Raw genomic sequence first — 18845 nt, forward strand, 5'->3', positions numbered from 1 at the left:
TGGTAATAATAATGATGATGGTATTTGTTAAGCGCTTACTATGTGCCAAGCACTGTTCTAAGCACTGGGAGAGATACAAGGTAATCAGGTTGTCCCACGGGGGACTCACTGTCTTCATCCCCATTTTACAGATGAGGGAACAGAGGCACAGAGAAGTGAGGTGACTTGCCCAAACTCACACAGCTGACAAGTGGCAGAGTAAAGATCATCCCCATTTTACAGATGAGGGAATTGAGGCCCAGAGAAGTGAAGTGACTTGCTCAAAGTCACACAGCTGACAAGTGGCAGAGCCAGGATTAGAACCCACGACCTCTGGCACCCGGGCTCTTTCCTCTAGACTGTGAGCTCATTGTGGGCAGGGATTGCCTCTACTGCTGTATCGTACTTTCGAAGTGCTTAGTACAGTGCTCCGCACACAGTAAGCGCTCAATAATGATTGCTTAATAATAATTAAGACTGTGAGCCCCCGTGGGACAACCTGATCACCTTAATAATAATAATGATGGTATGATTAAGTGCTTACTATATTCAAAGCATTCATTCAATTGCATTTATTGAGCGCTTACTGTGTGCAGAGCACTATACTAAGCACTTGGGAAGTACAAAGCACTGTTCTAAGGGCTGGGGAGGGTACAAAGTGATCAGGTTGCCCCACATGGGGCTCACAGTCTTAATCCCCATTTTACAGATGCGGGAACTGAGGAATCTTGTACCTTCCCAGCGCTTAGAACAGTGCTTTGCACATAGTAAGCGCTTAATAAATGCCATCATCATCATCATTAATCCCCATTTTCCAGATGAGGCAACTGAGGCACAGAGAAGCAAAGTGACTTGCCCAAAGTCACACAGCAGACAGGGGGTGGGATGGAGATTAGAACCCACAACCTTTGACTCCCAAACCCGGGCTCTTTCCACTGAGCCATGCTGCTTCTCACATGGATTTGGGTCCGTTGGGATTTTTTAGACTGTGAGCCCACTGTTGGGTAGGGACTGTCTCTATATATTGCCATTTTGTACTTCCCAAGTGCTTAGTACAGTGCTCTGCACACAGTAAGCGCTCAATAAATACAATTGATTGATTGCCCCGAAATTCAGAGGAGGAAACTTGAGGCCCGGAGAGGTTAAATGACTTACCCAAGGTCACACACGGCAGAGCAGTGGAAGACCTGGGATGTAAAAACCCAGGTGTCCCTGACTCCTGGTCATTCATTCATTCATTCAATTGTATTTATTGAGCGCTTACTGTGTGCAGAGCACTGTACTAAGCGCTTGGGAAGTACAAGTTGGCAACATATAAATGGTCCCTATTTATTTTATTTTGTTAGTATGTTAGGTTTTGTTCTCTGTCTCCCCCTTCTAGACTGTGAGCCCACTGTTGGGTCGGGACTGTCTCTAGATGTTGCCAACTTGGACTTCCCAAGCGCTTAGTACAGTGCTCTGCACACAGTAAGCGCTCAATAAATACGATTGATTGATTGATTGATCCACTCCGCCCCACTGCCACGCCTCAGCAGGTCACACGAGGGTCGAAGTCCTGGCAGGAAAACAGTTGGGAAACTCTTGGACTGGGTGAGTCTGTTTTCTGGACTCATTTACCCAGATAATTTGTCTTTTGATGGTATTAGTTAATCGCTTACTAGGTTCCTGACACCTTATCAAGCGCTGGGGTGGAGACAAGCTAATCGCCTTGGACACAGTCCCTGTCCCACGTGGGGCTCAAGGTCTCCAACCCCGTTTTACAGATAAGGGAACTGAGGCAGGGAGAAGCGAAGGGACTTGCCCAAGGTCACACAGCAGAAAAGTGGCGGAGTTGGGATTAGAACCCAGGTTTTCTGATTCCCGGGCCCGGGTCCTCTCCACTGGACCAAACTGCCATGCCTGGATCTGATCTGAGAGACCTGTCCAGGGAGAAGGCTTTAGGGGTTATTATTATTATTATTAATATAATATAATATAATATAATATAATATAATATAATATAATATAATATAATATAATATAATATAATATAATATAATATAATATAATATAATATAATATAATATAATATAATATAAAATAATACAATACAATATAACATAATATAAAATAAAATAATATGATATAATATAATATAAAATATAACATATAATATAATAATATAATATAATATAATATAATATAATACAATACAATATAATATAATATAATATAATATAATATAATATAATATAATATAATAATACAATATAATATAATTAATATAATATAACATAACATAATATAATATAATATATGATGTGATATGATATGACATGATAATATAACATAATATAAAATAGAATAGAATAGAATAGAATATAAAATATAAAATATAATATGATATAATACAAAATATAATATAATATAATAATATAATATAATATATAATATAACACAATACAATATAATACAATACAATATAATATAATATAATATAATATATAATATAATATAATATAATATAATATAATATAATATAATATAATATAATGTAATATAATATAATATAATATATAATTAATAATAATAATAACAACAACAATAATAATAATGGTATTTATTAAGTGCTTACTATGTGCCAGGCACTGTATTAAGCACTGGGGTGGATACAAGCAAATTGGGTTGGACACAGTCCCTATCCCACGTGGGGCTCACAGTCTTCATCCCCATTTTACAGAGGAGGGAACTGAGGCCCAGATAAGTGAAGTGACTTGCCCACGGTCACACAGCAGACAAGTGGCGGAGCCAGGATTAGAACTCACGTCCTCTGACTCCCAAACCCAGGCTCTTGACACTGAGCCACGCTGCTTCTCTCTATATTTTGGGCCCCAGGGGAGTCCTTCACATGCTGCCAAGGAGATTTGTGAGCCTGCTGTTGGGTAGGGACTGTCTCTGTATGTTGCCAACTTGGACTTCCCAAGCGCTTAGTACAGTGCTCTGCACACAGTAAGCACTCAATAAATGCGATGGAAGGAATGAATGAATGAATTTATTGAGGATTGGCCCTTTTCTCTCCCAAACTGATCTGTGTTAATCCAGGGTTTAGGGGATGGGTGGGCAGGAGAAAGAAGTAGAGGTTTGGGTTTCGGAGAATTTGAACCGGTTCCCTTTGTTTCCCTAAAGTCCTTCCTAGTCTCCTCCTTTCTGACGGGGGCGTTCAGTAAACTCTTCCTGCTCAACCGGCTCCCGGAAAGCCTGGAGAAAATTCTCATTAAAACAAGGAAAGCCGACCTCGGGTCAGGGCTCTTGACGACTTTCCTCAACTCTCCTTCCTCTTAACATCTGCTCTGGCTGGACATTTTTCTAATAATAATAATAATAATGATAATGATGGGATTTGTTAAGCGCTTACTAGGTGTCAAGCACTGTTCTAAGCGCTGGGATGGATACAGGGTAATAATAATAATAATGATGATGGGATTTGTTAAGTGCTTACTAGGTGTCAAATGGTTCTAAGCGCTGGGACAGATACAGGGTTATAATAATAATAATGATGATGGGATTTGTTAAGTGCTAACTAGGTGTCAAGCACTGTTCTAAGCACTGGGATAGATACAGGGTAATAATAATAATGAATTAAGATGGGATTTGTTAAGTGCTTACTAGGTGTCAAGCACGGTTCTAAGCGCTGGGATAGATACAGGGTAATAATAATAATAATAATGATGGGATTTGTTAAGTGCTTACTAGGTGTCAAGCACTGTTCTAAGCGCTGGGATAGATACAGGGTAATAATAATAATAATAATGATGGGATTTGTTAAGTGCTTACTAGGTGTCAAGCACTGTTCTAAGCACTGGGACAGATACAGGGTTATAATAATAATAATGATGATGGGATTTGTTAAGTGCTTACCAGGTATCAAGCACTGTTCTAATCTCTGGGATAGATACAGAGTAATAATAATAATAATAATAATGGGATTTGTTAAGTGCTTACTAGGTGTCAAGCACTGTTCTAAGCACTGGGATAGATACAGGGTAATAATAATAATGAATAAAGATGGGATTTGTTAAGTGCTTACTAGGTATCAAGCACGGTTCTAAGCGCTGGGATAGATACAGGGTAATAATAATAATAATAATGATGGGATTTGTTAAGTGCTTACTAGGTGTCAAGCACTGTTCTAAGCCCTGGGATAGATACAGGGTAATAATAATAATAATAATGATGATGAGATTTGTTAAGTGCTTACTAGGTGTCAAGCACTGTTCTAAGTGCTGGGATAGATACAGGGTAATGATAATAATAATAATGATGGGATTTGTTAAGTGCCTACTAGGTGTCAGGCACTATTCCAAGTGCTGGGATAGATACAGGGTAATGATAATAATAATGATGATGGGATTTGTTAAGTGCTTACTAGGTGTCAAGCACTGTTCTAAGTGCTGGGATAGATACAGGGTAATAATAATAATAGTAATGATGGGATTTGTTAAGTGCTTACTAGGTGTCAAGCACGGTTCTAAGCACTGGGATAGGTACAGGGTTATAATAATAATAATAATGAATAAAGATGGGATTTGTTAAGTGCTTACTAGGTGCCAAGCACTGTTCTAAGCGCTGGGGGAGATACAAGGTGATCAGGTTGTACCACATGGGGCTCACAGTCTTAAACCCCACTTTACAGATGAGGGAACTGAGGCACAGAGAATAATAATAATAATAATTATAATGATAATGGGATTTGTTTAGCGCTTACTATGTGCCAAGCACTGTTCTAAGCGCTGGGGAAGATACAAGGTGATCAGGTTGTCCCACGTGGGGTTCACAGTCTTCATCCCCATTTTACAGATGAGGGAACTGAGGAACAGAGAATAATAATAATAATAATAATAATAATAATAATAATAATAATAATAATAATAATGATGATGGGATTTGCTAAGCGCTTACTATGTGCCAAGCATGTTCTAAGCAGTGGGGTAGATACAGGGTAATAATAATGATAATAATGGTGGTATTTGTTAAGCGCTTACTACGTGCCACACTGTTCTAAGCACTGGAATAGATACAGGGTAATAATAATAATAATGATGATGGGATTTGTTAAGCACTTACTAGGTGCCAAGCACTGTTCTAAGAGCTGGGGGAGATACAAGGTCATCAGGTTGTCCCACATGGGGCTCACAGTCTTAATCCCCATTTTACAGATGAGGGAACTGAGAAACAGAGAATAATAATAATAATAATAATAATAATAATAATAATAATAATAATATTTGTTAAGCTCTTACTATGTGCCAAGCACTGTTCTAAGCGCTGGGGGAGTTACAAGGTAATCAGGTTTTCTCACGTGGGGCTCACAGTCTTCATCCCCATTTGACAGATGAGGTATCTGAGGCCCAGAGAGTAATAATAATAATAATGATGATGATATTTGTTAAGCGCTTATTATGTGCCAAGCACTGTTCTAAACGCTGGGGTACATATAAGATAATAATAATAATAATAATAATAATGGTATTTGTTAAGCGCTTACTATGTGCAAAGCACTGTTCTAAGCACTGGGGGGATACAAGGTGATCAGGTTGTCCCATGTGGGGCTAACAGCCTTCATCCCCATTTTACAGAGGAGGGAACTGAGGCCCAGAGAAGTGACTTGTCCAAAGTCACACAGCTGACAAGTGGTGGAGCCGGGATTAGAACCCATGACCTCCGACTCCCAAGCCCGGGCTCTTTCCACTGAGCCCCGCTGCTTCTCGAGGCCCAGAGAAGCAAAGCAACTTGCCCAATCAATCAATCAATCATATTTATTGAGTGCTTACTGTGTGCAGAGTATATATGTTTGTATATATGTTTGTACATATTTTTTACTCTATTTATTTATTTATTTATTTTATTTGTACATATCTATTCTATTTATTTTATTTTGTTAGTATGTTTGGTTTTGTTCTCCGTCTCCCCCTTTTAGACTGTGAGCCCACTGTTGGGTAGGGACTGTCTCTATGTGTTGCCAATTTGTACTTCCCAAGCGCTTAGTACAGTGCTCTGCACATAGTAAGCGCTCAATAAATACGATTGATGATGATGATGATGATGCAGAGCGCTGTACTGAGCGCTTCAAGGTCACACAGCAGACATGTGGCCGAGCCGGAATTAGAACCCAGGTCCTTCTGACTCCTAGCTCTTTCCGCTAGGCCACTCTGCTTCTTCCAGACTGTAAGCTCACTGTGGACAGGAAAAGGGTCACTCCTCAGGACTGTACGCTCTTTTTGGGGAGTCGCCTCCCAACTCAGTTGCATGATCCTCTCCCAAGCGCTTAGTACAGTGCTCTGCACGCAGTAAGCCCTCAATAAATTCCACCGATGGATCGATTCTGATCTCTCCCAGAAGTTTAAAGCTTAACCAACCCCGCCATGATCTACGAGTGGCAAGCCCTGCTGCGGTTTTCTTGCAGCGTAAAGAGGTTTGGTCCTTCTGGGTTCAGCGTTTGGCACGTAGGAAGCGCTCAATAAGTATCCCTGACTGACTGATGGATTGACAGGGGGCTGAGAAGGGCGAGGGGGTTCCAGGGTGAGGGAAGAGAGAGATGAGAAGGAGGAACAGAGTGTTTTGGGGGGTCAGAGGAGTGATGTATATATGTATATATACATATATATGTACATATTTCTTATTCTATTTATTTATTTTACTTGTACCTATCTATTCTATTTATTTTATTTTGTTAATATGTTTGGTTTTGTTCTCTGTCTCCCCCTTCTAGACCGTGAGCCCACTGTTGGGTAGGGATCGTCTCTATATGTTGCCAACTTGGACTTCCCAAGCGCTTAGTACAGTGCTCTGCACACAGTAAGCGCTCAATAAATACGATTGATTGATTGATATGGATGGGCTGGGTTGTCCGGGGAGAGAAGAGGGGTTAGGAAGAAGGGGGACAGCTGACTGGGAGTCAGAGGTCGTGGGTTCTAATCCCGGCTCTGCCACTTATCAGCTGGGTGATTTGGGGCAATTGACTTCACTTCTCTGGGCCTCAGTTACCTCATCTGTAAAATGGGGATGAAGACTGTCATCACGGGGGACAACCTGATGATCGTGTAGCTACCCCAGTGCTTAGAAGAGTGCTCGGCACATAGTAAGCACTTAACAAATACCGGCATTATTAGTAGTAGTAGTATTATTGTTATTAAGTCACTTCATTCAGTTGTATTTATTGAGCGCTTACTGTGTGCCGAGCACTGTACTAAGCACTTGGGAAGTACAAGTTGGCAACATAAGTCAGAGAAGTCACTTCCCTTCTCTGTGCCTCAGTTACCTCATCTGTAAAATGGGGATGAAGACTGTGAGTCCCACGGGGGACAACCTGATTAGCTTGTATCTACCCTGGTGCTTAGAACAGTGCTGGACACATAGTAAGCACTTAACAAATCTAATTATTATTATTTTTATTATTATGTCAATTCATTTCTCTGTGCCTCAGTTACCTCATCTGTAAAATGGAGATGAAGACTGTGAGTCCCATGGGGGACAACCTGATGACGGTGTATCTAATCCTGTGCTTAGAACAGTGCTTGGTATTTAATAATAATAATAATAATAATAACGGCATTTATTAAGCGCTTACTATGTGCAAAGCACTGTTCTAAGCGCTGGGGAGGTTACAAGGTGATCAGATTGTCCCACGGGGGGCTCACAGTCTTCATCCTCATTTATACAGATGAGGGATCTGAGGCACAGAGAAGTGAAGTGACTTGCCGAAAGTCACACAGCTGACAATTGGCGGAGCCGGGATTTGAACCCATGACCTCTGACTCCAGAGCCCGGGCTCTCTTCCACTGAGCCACGCTGCTTCTCTAATATAATAAGCGTTTATCAAATGCCATTATTATTATTATTATTATTCAATTTCTGTCTGATGTGGAGAGAGATAAGATGGGTGACCATATGGAGGTATTTTAAGGAATGGGGAGATTTAAGCAGAATAGCCCCCCTTAACTGTTAGCTCGTTGTAAGCAGGGATTGTCTCTCTTTATTGCTGTATCGTACTTTCCCAAGCGCTTAGTACAGTCTCAGAGAAGCAACGTGGCTCAGTGGAGAGAGCCCGGACTTTGGAGTCGGAGGCCATGGGTTCAAATTCCGGCTCTGCCACTTTGTCAGCTGTGTGAGTTTGGGCAAGGCACTTAACTTCTCTGTGCCTCAGTGACCTCATCTGGAAAATGGGGATGAAGACTGCGAGCCCCCTGTGGGACAACCTGAGCACCTTATTACCTCCCTAGGCTTAGAACAGTGCTTTGCACATAGTAAGCACTTCATAAATGCCATTATTATTATTATTATTCACATAGCGCTCAGTAAATATGATTGGTTGAATGAATGAACAAACAGCGTTATATTAAACTGACCAGGCAGCAGAGTAGAAGCTTCTTGGCCTGGTGGCTAGAGCCCGGGCCTTGGAGTCTGAAGGTCATGGGTTCTAATCCCGGCTCTTCCACTCATCTGTTGTATGACTTTGGGCAAGTCACTTGTCTGGGCCTCAGTTCCCTCATCTGGAAAATGGGGATTAAGATTGTGAGCCCCCCGTGGGACAGGGACGGTGTCCAACCCGACTATCTGGTGTCTATCCCAGTGCTTAGAACAGTGCCTGGCTCATAGTGAGCGCTTAACAAATCCCATCGTTATTATTATTAAATGCCACTATTATAAAGTACGGTCTGGAGAGGGGAGAGACAGAAGGTGGGGAGGTCCTGGATGATGCAGTCATCCAGGAGGAAAAGGATGAGGGATTGGAGAGAAGCAGTGTGGCTCAATGGAAAGAGCACAGGCTTTGGAGTCAGAGGTCATGGGTTCAAATCCCGGCTCCACCAGATGTCAGCTGTGTGACTTTGGGCAAGTCACTTAACCTCTCTGTGCCTCAGTTCCCTCATCTGTAAAATGGGGATTAAGACTGTGAGCCCCCCGTGGGACAACCTGATCCCCTTGTAACCTCCCCAGCGCTTAGAACGGGGCTTTGCACATAGTAAGTGCTTAATAAATGCCATTATTATTATTATTAATGTCTTAGAGGGGGAGACAGACATCAATACAAATAGGCAGGCATCAATATAAATAAATAAAATGACAGAGATGGGCAGAAGTGGGGTGGGGAGGGGAGGGAGGGAAGAGGAAAGGGAGCGAGTCAGGGAGACGCAGAGGGGAGTGGGAGAAAAGGAAATGAGGGGATCAGTCAGGGAAGGCCTCTTGGAGGAGATGGGACTTCAGTAAGGCTTTGTAGAGAGAGAGAGGAATTGTATCTGTGGGATTTGGGTGGGAGGGAATTCCAGGCCAGAGCCAGGACGGGGGCCAGGGGGTCGTCAGCGGGACGGGCAAGCTGGAGGCCCAGGGAGAATTTATTATTTCTTTTATTTATTAATTTACAGATTTATTACTCTATTTATTTTACTTGTACATATTTACTATTCTATTTATTTTGTTAATGATGTGCATCTAGCTTTATTTATTCTGACGACTTGACACCTGTCCACGTGCTTTGTTTCGTCATCTGTCTCCCCCGTCTAGACTGTGAGCCCGCTGTTGGGTAGGGACCGTCTCTATATGTTGCCAGCTTGTACTTCCCAAGCGCTTAGTCCAGTGCTCTGCACACAGTAAGCGCTCAATAAATACGATTGAATGAATGAATGAAAGAGGAGCGGAAGGGAGGTGATGTAGAAGGTGGCGACGGGATGGACGGCTTTAAAGTCAACAGTGAGGAGTTTTTGTTTCAAATGGAGGTGGATGGGCAACCAGTGGAGATATTTGAGGAGGTGGGGTGACATGTCCTGAACGTTTCTGTAGACAAATAATCCAGAAAGAGACAGGGGGGATAGTGGTGTTGTCCACAGTGATGGGGCAGTTGGAGAGAAGAAGAGGATTTGTGAGGGAGGCCTCTTCCTCTTCCTCTTTCCCTCTCTCTCCCTCCAGGCCAGGCTCGGAGGGAATTTGGGGGGTCTAGTGGGAGAGAAGGGAGGAGAGAGCTCCCCTCTAGACTGTTGGTTCATTCATTCATTCATTCATTCATTCAATTGTATTTATTGAGCGCTTACTGTGTGCAGAGTGCTGTACTAAGCACTTGGGAAATACAAGTTGGCAACATATAGAGATGGTCCCTACCCAACAACGGGCTCACAGTCTAGAAGGGGGAATAATGATGGGATTTGTTAAGCACTTATTATGTGGAAAGCACTGTTCTAAGCGCTTGGGGGATACAAGGTGATCAGCTGTCCCACATGGGGCTCACAGTCTTCATCCCCATTTTACAGATGAGGTCACTGAGGCCAAGAGAAGTGAAGTGGCATGCCCAAGGTCACACAGCTGACAATAATAATAATAATAATGGCATTTATTAAGTGCTTACTATGTGCAAAGCACTATTCTAAGGAGTCGGGATTCAAACCCATGACCTCTGACTCCCAAGCCTGGGCTCTTTCCACTGAGCCATGCAGCTTCTCTTCATTCAATCATATTTACTGAGCACTTACTGTGTGCAGAGCACTGTACTAAGCGCTTGGGAAGTACAAGTCGGCAACATATAGAGACAGTCCCTACCCAACAACGGGCTCACAATCTAGAGAAGCAGCATGGCTCAGTGGAAAGAGCCCGGGCTTTGGAGTCAGAGGTCATGGATTCGAATCCCGGCTCCGCCACTTGTCAGGTGTGTGACTTTGAGCAAGACATTTCACTTCTCTGGGCCTCAGTTTCCTCATCTGGAAAATGGGGATTAAGTCTGTGAGCCTCACGTGGGACAACTTGATTACCTTGTATCTACCCCAGTGCTTAGAACAGTGCTCTGCACATAGTAAGCGCTTAATAAATGCCATTAAAAAAAGGGGGAGACAGACAACACAACATGTAGACAGGTTAGTTCTTTCTGGGCAGGGAATGTGTCGGTTTATTGTTCTATTGTCCTCTTCCAAGCACTTAGTACAGTGCTTCATACACAGTAAGCGCTCAATAAATACGACTGAACTGAATTGAATTATCAGGGCTTCTGGGACTCAAGAACTGGGGCTGGGACTTTTTAATCTGGAAATAGTCACACCAGTGTAGCGTGGCTTAGAAGAAGCAGCATGGCTCAGTGGAAAGAGCCCAGTCTTGGGAGTCAGAGGTCATGGGTTTTAATCCTAACTCCGCCACTTGTCAGCTTTGTGACTCTGGGCAAGTCACTTCACTTCTCTGGGCCTCAGCTCCCTCATCTGTAAAATGGGCATGAAGACTGTGAGCCCCACGTGGGACAACCTTGATTACCTTGTATCCCCGCAGCGCTTAGAACAGTGCTTGGCACATAGTAAACGCTTAACAAATACCAACATTATTATTGTTATTAGAAAGAGCCCGGGCTTGGGAGTCAGAGGTCATGGGTTCTAATCCTAATTCTGCCACTTGTCAGTTGTGTGACTCTGGGCAAGTCACTTCACTTCTCTGGGCCTCAGCTGCCTCATCTGGAAAATGGGGATGAAGACTGTGAGTCCCACGTGGGACAACCTTGATTACCTTGTATCCTCCCAGTGCTTAGAACAGTGCTTGGCACATCGTAAGTGCTTAACAAATACCAACATTATTATTATTATTAGAAAGAGCCTGAGCTTGGGAGTCAGAGGTCATGGGTTCAAATCCCAACTCTGCCACTTGTCAGCTGTGTGACTTTGGGCAAGTCACTTCACTTCTCTGGGCCTCAGTTCCCTCACCTGCAAACTGGAGATGAAGACTGTGAGCCGGCAACTTGATAACCTTCTATCTTTCCCGGGGCTTAGTACAGTGCTTGGTATGGAGTAAGCCCTTAACAAATACCACCATTACCACCTGTACTTTCCAAGCGCTTAGTACAGTGCTCTGCACACAGTAAGCGCTCAATAAATGTGATTGAATGAATGATAATAACTGTGGTATTTGTTAAGCATTTACCGTGTGCCAAGAACTGTATCAAGCACTGGGGTAGAGACAAGCTAATCTGGTTGGATACAGCCCCTGCCCCACAAGGGGCTCACAGTCTCAATTCCCATTTTACGTATGAGGCGACTGAGGCCCAGAGAAGCAAAGTGACTTGCCCAAGGTCACCCAGCAGACAAACGGAGGAGCCGGGATTAGAACCCTCGTCTGTAAAATGGAGATTTTACACCCTCTGATTTAGACTGTGTGAGTCCCACGTAGGGCAAGGACTGAGTCTGATCTGATGACCTGGTATCTACTGTGGTGTTTAGTACAGTGCTTGGCACATAGTCTGCGCTTAACAAGTTCCCTAATGGTAATATTCATTCACTTCATTCATTCAATTGTATTTATTGAGCGCTTCTGTGTGCAGAGCACTGGGCTGAGCGCAGTGTCTGAGTGAGTGACAGTGTCTGAGTGACAGACTGTGTGATTGAAGACAGTGTCTGAGTGACAGTGTCTGAGTGAGTGACGGCGTCTGAGTGACAGGCTGTGAGTGAGTGACAGCACCTGACTGTGACATTGTCTGAGTGAGTGATGGCATCTGAGTGACAGACTGTGAGTGAGTGACAGCGTCTGACTGAGTGACAGTGTCTGAGTGAGTGATGGCATCTGAGTGACAGACTGTGTGAGTGAGTGACTGTGTCTGATTGAGTGACAGTGTCTGAGTCAGTGACAGCATCTGTGACAGACTGTGTGAGTGAGTGATCGTGTCTGATTGAGTGACAGTGTCTGTGTGAATGACAGCATCTGAGTGACAGACTTAGTGACCATGTCTGAGTGAGTGACAGTGACCAAGTGAGTGACGGCATCTGAGTGACAGAAGGTGTGAGTGACAGCGTCTGACTGAGTGACAGTGTCTGAGTGAGTGACGGCGTCTGAATGACAGACTGTGTGAATGAGTGATCGTGTCGGAGTGACAGTGTCTGAGGGACGGCGTCTGAGTGACTGACCGTGTGAATGAGTGACAGTGTCAAACCGAGTGACGGTGTCTGAGTGACAGACTGTGTGAGTGACAGCATGTGACTGAGGGACAGCGCCTGACGAGTGAGTGGCGGCGTCTGAGCGACAGACTGTGGGAATGAGCGGCCGCGTCTGAGTGAGTGGTGACGGGCGCGCCTGAGTGACAGCCGGTGGGAGCGGGTGATTGACAGGGTGCCCTGTGGGGTCCTGCAGGGCTCACCTGAACGACCTGGAGAACGTGGTCCCGTTCCTGGGCATCGGGCTGCTGTACGCCCTGAGCGGGCCGGACCTGGCCAGCGCCCTGCTGCACTTCCGCCTGTTCGTGGGTGCCCGCCTCTACCACACCGTGGCCTACCTCGCCCCGCTGCCCCAGCCCAACCGAGGCCTCGCCTTCTTCGTCGGCTACGGCGTCACCCTCTCCATGGCCTACCGACTCCTCAGGGACCATCTCTACCTCTGACCCCACCCCGGGCGCCGGGACCCCCTTGGCTCCGACCCTTCCGTGCTGCTCCACCCCCTTCCGTCCCCCCCGCCCCCCGTGCCCGGGGATGCCCAGGGCCCAGCCGCCGCCCACTCAGGCAGCCCAGCCTGGCTTGGCATTTGAGCGGGAACTCCCCCGGCTCCCCCTCTGACCTCCATCCTTCCATCCCTCCATCCTCCCATTCTTCCCATCCCTCCATCCTTCCATCCCTCCATCCTTCCATCCCTCCATCCTTCCCATCCCTCCATCTTGTTGTTACCAACAAGTTGTTACCAACTTGTACTTCCCAAGTGCTTAGTACAGTGCTCTGCACACAGTAAGCGCTCAATAAATACGATTGATGATGATGATGATGATGATGATCCTTCCATCCTCCCATCCCTCCATCCCTCCATCCCTCCATCCTTCCATTTCTCCATCCCTCCTTCCTTCCACTCCTCCATCCCTCTATCCTCCCATCCCTCCATCGCTCCATTCACTCATTCATTCATTCATATTTATTGAGCGCTTACTGTGTGCAGAGCACTGTACTGAGCGCTTGGGAAGTACAAGTTGGCAACATATAGAGACGGTCCCTACCCAACAGTGTTCTCACAGTCTAGAAGGGGGAGACGGAGAACAAAACAAAACGTATTAACAAAATAAAATCAATAGAATAAACATGTACAAATGAAATAATCCACTCTTCCATCTCTCCATCTTCCCATCCCTCCATCCCTCCATCCTTCCATCCCTCCACCTCTCCATCCCTCCATCCTTCCAACCCTCCACCTCTCCATCCCTCCATACTTCCAACCCTCCATCCCTCCACCATTCCATTCCTCCCATCCCTCCATCTTTCCATCCCTCCATCCCTCCATCATTCCATCCCTCCATCATTCCATTCCTCCCATCCCTCCATCTTTCCATCCCTCCATCCCTCCATCATTCCATCCCTCTATACTTCCAACCCTTCATCCCTCAATCCTTCCATTCCTCCCATCCCTCCATCCTTCCATTCCTCCCATCCCTCCATCCTTCCATTCCTCCCATCCCTCCATCTCTCCATCCCTCCATCCCTCCATTATTCCATCCCTCCATCCCTCCATCTCCCCATCCTTCCATCTTCCCATCCCTCCATCCTTCCATTCCTCCATCTCTCCATCCTTCCATCCCTCCATCATTTCATCCCTCCATCATTCCATCCCTCCATCTCCCCATCCTTCCATCTTCCCATCCCTCCATCCTTCCATTCCTCCATCTCTCCATCCTTCCATCCCTCCATCCTTCCATTCCTCCATCCCGCCATCCTTCCATCACTCCATCCTTCCATCCCTCCATCCCTCTGTCCCTCTGTCCTCCCATCCTCCCATCCCTCCATCCTTCCATCCCTCCATCCTTCCATTCCTCCATCCCTCCTTCCTTCCACTCCTCCATCCCTCCATCCCACCATCCCTCTATCCCCCATCCCTCCATCCTTCTATTCCTCCATCCTCCCATCCCTCCATCCCTCCATCCTCCCATCCCTCCATCCCTCCATCCTCCCATCCCTCCATCCCTCCACCCACCCTCTCTCCCAAATGGTGGTGGTTTCCGCGATGAGTCGATTGTGATTCCCGCGTCTCTGCCTCCACGCTCAGCCGATCAATAAAGTGGTCAAATCGATTCAGAAGTCATGTCTTCCTTCCCGACTGAATTCATTCGATTGTATTTAAGGAGCGTCTACTGTGTGCAGAGCACTGCACTAAACGCTTAGGAGAGTACAACGCAACAATAAACGGTGACATTCCCTGCTCACAACGAGCTGACGGCCTTGAGATGAGCTTGCACGAAAGGTCCAAATAAGTGAGGAAAAGGGTCGTGGGTTCTAATCCCGGCTCCGCCACGTGTCTGCCGTGTGACCTTGGGCAAGTCACTTCCTACTCTGGGCCTCAGTTTCCTCTTCTATAAAATGGAGATTAAGACTGTGAGCCCCACATGGGACGGGCACTATGAACAATTCGATTTGCTTTTATCCACCTCAGTGCTTAGTACAGTGCCTGGAACACAGTAAGCACTTAATAAATACCAGAATTATTATTATTGTTACTATTGCCTACCTTTTGATTGCAACTTTCTTATCAATGGGATTTATTAATAGCGATGGCATTTGTTAAGCGCTAATTGTGTGTCAAGCCCTGTTCAGTCACTCAATTGTATTTGTTGGGCGCTCACAGTGTGCCATGCACTGTGCTAATTGCTGGGGTAGATACAAGCTAATCAGGTTGTCCCGCATGGGGCTCACAGTCTTAATCCCCATTTTACAGATGAGGTCACTGAGGCACGGAGAAGTGAAGCGAATTGCCCAAGGTCACACAGCAAGCAGCGCAGCTCAGTGGAAAGAGCCCGGGCTTCGGAGTCAGAGGTCATGGGTTCAAATCCCGGCTCCCAAGTGACTTTGGGCAAGTCACTTCACTTCTCTGGGCCTCAGTTACCTCATCTGTAAAATGGGGATTAAAACTGTGAACCCCCAGTGGGACAACCTGATCACCTTGTAGCCTCCCCGGCGTTTAGAACAGTGCTTCGTACATAGTAAGCACTTAACAGATAACATCATTATTATTATTATTATTACGTGGCGGAGTCAGAATTAGAACCCAGGTCCTTCTGAATCCCAGGCCCGGACTCTTACTGAGCACTTACTGTGTGCAGAGCACTGAATTTAGCTCTTGGGAGCATACAGTACAACAGAGGGATAGACACATTCCCTGCCAAAATACAACTTAATAATAATAATAATGATAATGTTGTCATTTATTAATAATAATGATAGCATTTGTTAAGCGTTTACTATGTGCAAAGCACTGTTTGAAGCGCTGGGGAGGTTACAAGGTGATCAGGTTGTCCCACATGGGGCTCACAGTCTTCATCCCCATTTTACAGATGAGGGAACGGAGGCTCAGAGAAGTGAAGTGACTTGCCCAAAGTCACACAGCTGACAAGAGGCGGAGCCGGGATTAGAACCCACGACCATTTGTTAAGCACTTACTATGTGCCAAGCACTGTTCTAAGCACCGGGGTAGATACAAGGTAATCGGGTTGTCCCTCGTGGGGCTCACAGTCTTTATCCCCATTCTACAGAGGAGGGAACTGAGGCCCAGAGAAGTGAAGTGACTGGCCCAAGGTCACACAGCAGGCAAGTGGCGGAGCCGGGATTAGAACCCATGTCCTCCGACTCCCAAGCCCGGGCTCTTTCCACTAAATCATGAGCTTACAGTCTACAGTGTGCAGAGCACTATACTGAATGCTTGGAAGCCTTTAAGTAGTTTACAGTTTACTGTATGCAGGGCACTGTACTAAGCGCTTGGGAGAGGACAATAATGTACAATAGCTGTACAACAATGCTGCGTCAACACAGGGACTGTCTCTATATGTTGCTGATTTGTACTTCCCAAGCGCTTAGTACAGTGGTCTGCACACAGTAAGCGTTCAATAAATACGATTGAATGAATGAATGAATGAACACAGATTGTGTTTTGCAGAAATGCTTCCAGACATAATAATAATAATAATATTAATAATAATAATAATAATAATAATAGCACTTATAAAGCGCTTACTATGTGCAAAGCACTGTTCTAAGTGCTGGGGAGGTTACAAGGTGATCAGGTTGTCCCACGGGGGGCTCACAGTCTTCATCCCCATTTTCCAGATGAGGTAACTGAGGCACAGAGAAGTTAAGTGACTTGCCCAAAGTCACACAGTTGACAACTGGTGGAGCCGGGATTTGAACCCATGACCTCTGACTCCAAAGCCCGGGCTCTTTCCACTGAGCCACGCTGCTTCTCTTCAATAAATACGATTGAATGAATGAATGAATGAACACAGATTGTGTCTCGCAGAAATGCTTCCAGACATGAAAAGTAAACAAATAAAAGCTCGAAATCCAATAATGCCTCTATGTGTTGCCAACTTGTACTTCCCAAGCGCTTAGTCCAGTGCTCTGCACACAGTAAGCACTCAATAAATACGACTGAATGAATGAATGAATGAATGAAAACAGATTGAGTTTCGCAGAAACGCTTCCAGATATGAAAAGTACACAAATAAAAGCTCGAAATCCCATAATGAGAGTTTATTGGAAGACATTTGAGTTAAATCATTTCTGGGTGAATGAGAAAATGTCTCGAAATGTGAGATTCTCGGAGAAATACGTGGCTAAATTACGCGTAGGCTGTGGTGTGGCGTCGTTTTTATCACTACTCGGCGGTGTGGCCTACAGGAGAGAGCATGGGTTTGGGAGTCAGAGGTCCTGGGTTCTAATTCCGACTCTGCCAATTACCTTCTGAATACTCCTGGACAAATCACTTCTCTGTGACTCAGTTTCCTCAACCGTAAAAGCAGCCCGCCCTAGCGGATAGAGCCCGGGCCTGGGGATCAGAAGGACCTGGGTTCTAATCCCAGCTCCGCCGCTTGTCTGCTGTGTGACCTTGGGCAAGTCACCTAACTTCTCTGTGCCTCAGCTGCCTCATCTGTAAAAAATGGGGATCAAGTCACGTGGGACAGGGACTGAGTCCAACCCAATTAGCACACAGTAAGCGTTCAATAAATATGATTCCCAAGCGCGTAGTACAGTGCTCTGCACACAGTAAGCGCTCAATAAATACGATTGATTGATTGATTGATTCTATAGTCACCGGAACCGTAGTGGTTATGGTATTTATTGAGTACCCATACACTCAACTGAACACTTGGGAAAGAAAAGGAAAGAAAGGTCATCATTAAAGAAGATGAAGGCTTCTTCTATACTTCTTCTTCTTCTTTCTAGACTGTGAGCCCACTGTTGGGTAGGGACTCTCTCTATGTGTTGCCAACTTGTACTTCCCAAGCGCTTAGTACAGTGCTCTGCACACAGTAAGCGCTCAATAAATACGATTGATTGATTGATTGATTGAATGAATTACCATGTATCTACCCTGTGCTTGACGCATAGGAAGCGCTTAAGAAATAGCACAATTATCATTGTTATTGTGCAGAAGCAGCGTGGCTCAGTGGAAAGAGCCCGGGCTTGGGAGTCGGAGGTCATGGGTTCTAATCCTGGCTCCCAAGTGACTTTGGGCAAGTCACTTAACTTCTCTGGGCCTCAGTTCCCTCATCTGTCAAATGGGGATGAAGACTCTGAGCCCCAAGGGGGACAACCTGATCACCCTGTATCTTCCCCAGCGCTTAGAACAGTGTTGGCACATAGTAAGAGCTTAACACAAATGCCATCATCATCATCGTCATCATCACAGTTACCCTGTTGTGTTTCCAGTGGAAAGGGCTCAGATCAATCCATCAATCGTATTTATTGAGCGCTCACTGTGTGCAGAACACTGTTCATTCGTTCGTTCAGTTCATTCGATCGTATTTATTGAGCGCTGACCGTGTGCAGAGCACTGAACTAAGCGCTTGGGAGGTATAAGTCGGCAACAAAGAGAGACAATCCCTGCCCACAATAGGCTCACACTCTAGAAGAGGG

The 18845-nt window shown here is 45.2% G+C and overlaps 1 protein-coding gene across 1 annotated transcript in view; it reads left to right on the top strand.

The window, feature by feature from the left end:
* The window catches only part of MGST1 (microsomal glutathione S-transferase 1), a 35049-nt gene extending 21342 nt beyond the window's left edge, over positions 1 to 13707 (top strand). Inside the window, exon 4 of the mRNA XM_038770341.1 lies at positions 13099 to 13707. Within this exon, the coding sequence (XP_038626269.1) occupies positions 13099 to 13345 (247 nt within the window). The 3' untranslated portion in view covers positions 13346 to 13707. The remainder of the gene's footprint in view (positions 1 to 13098) is intronic.
* The last annotated feature ends 5138 nt before the right edge of the window (positions 13708 to 18845 follow it).

Source organism: Tachyglossus aculeatus, chromosome 2, assembly GCF_015852505.1.
Source record: "Tachyglossus aculeatus isolate mTacAcu1 chromosome 2, mTacAcu1.pri, whole genome shotgun sequence".
NCBI lineage: Eukaryota > Metazoa > Chordata > Mammalia > Monotremata > Tachyglossidae > Tachyglossus > Tachyglossus aculeatus.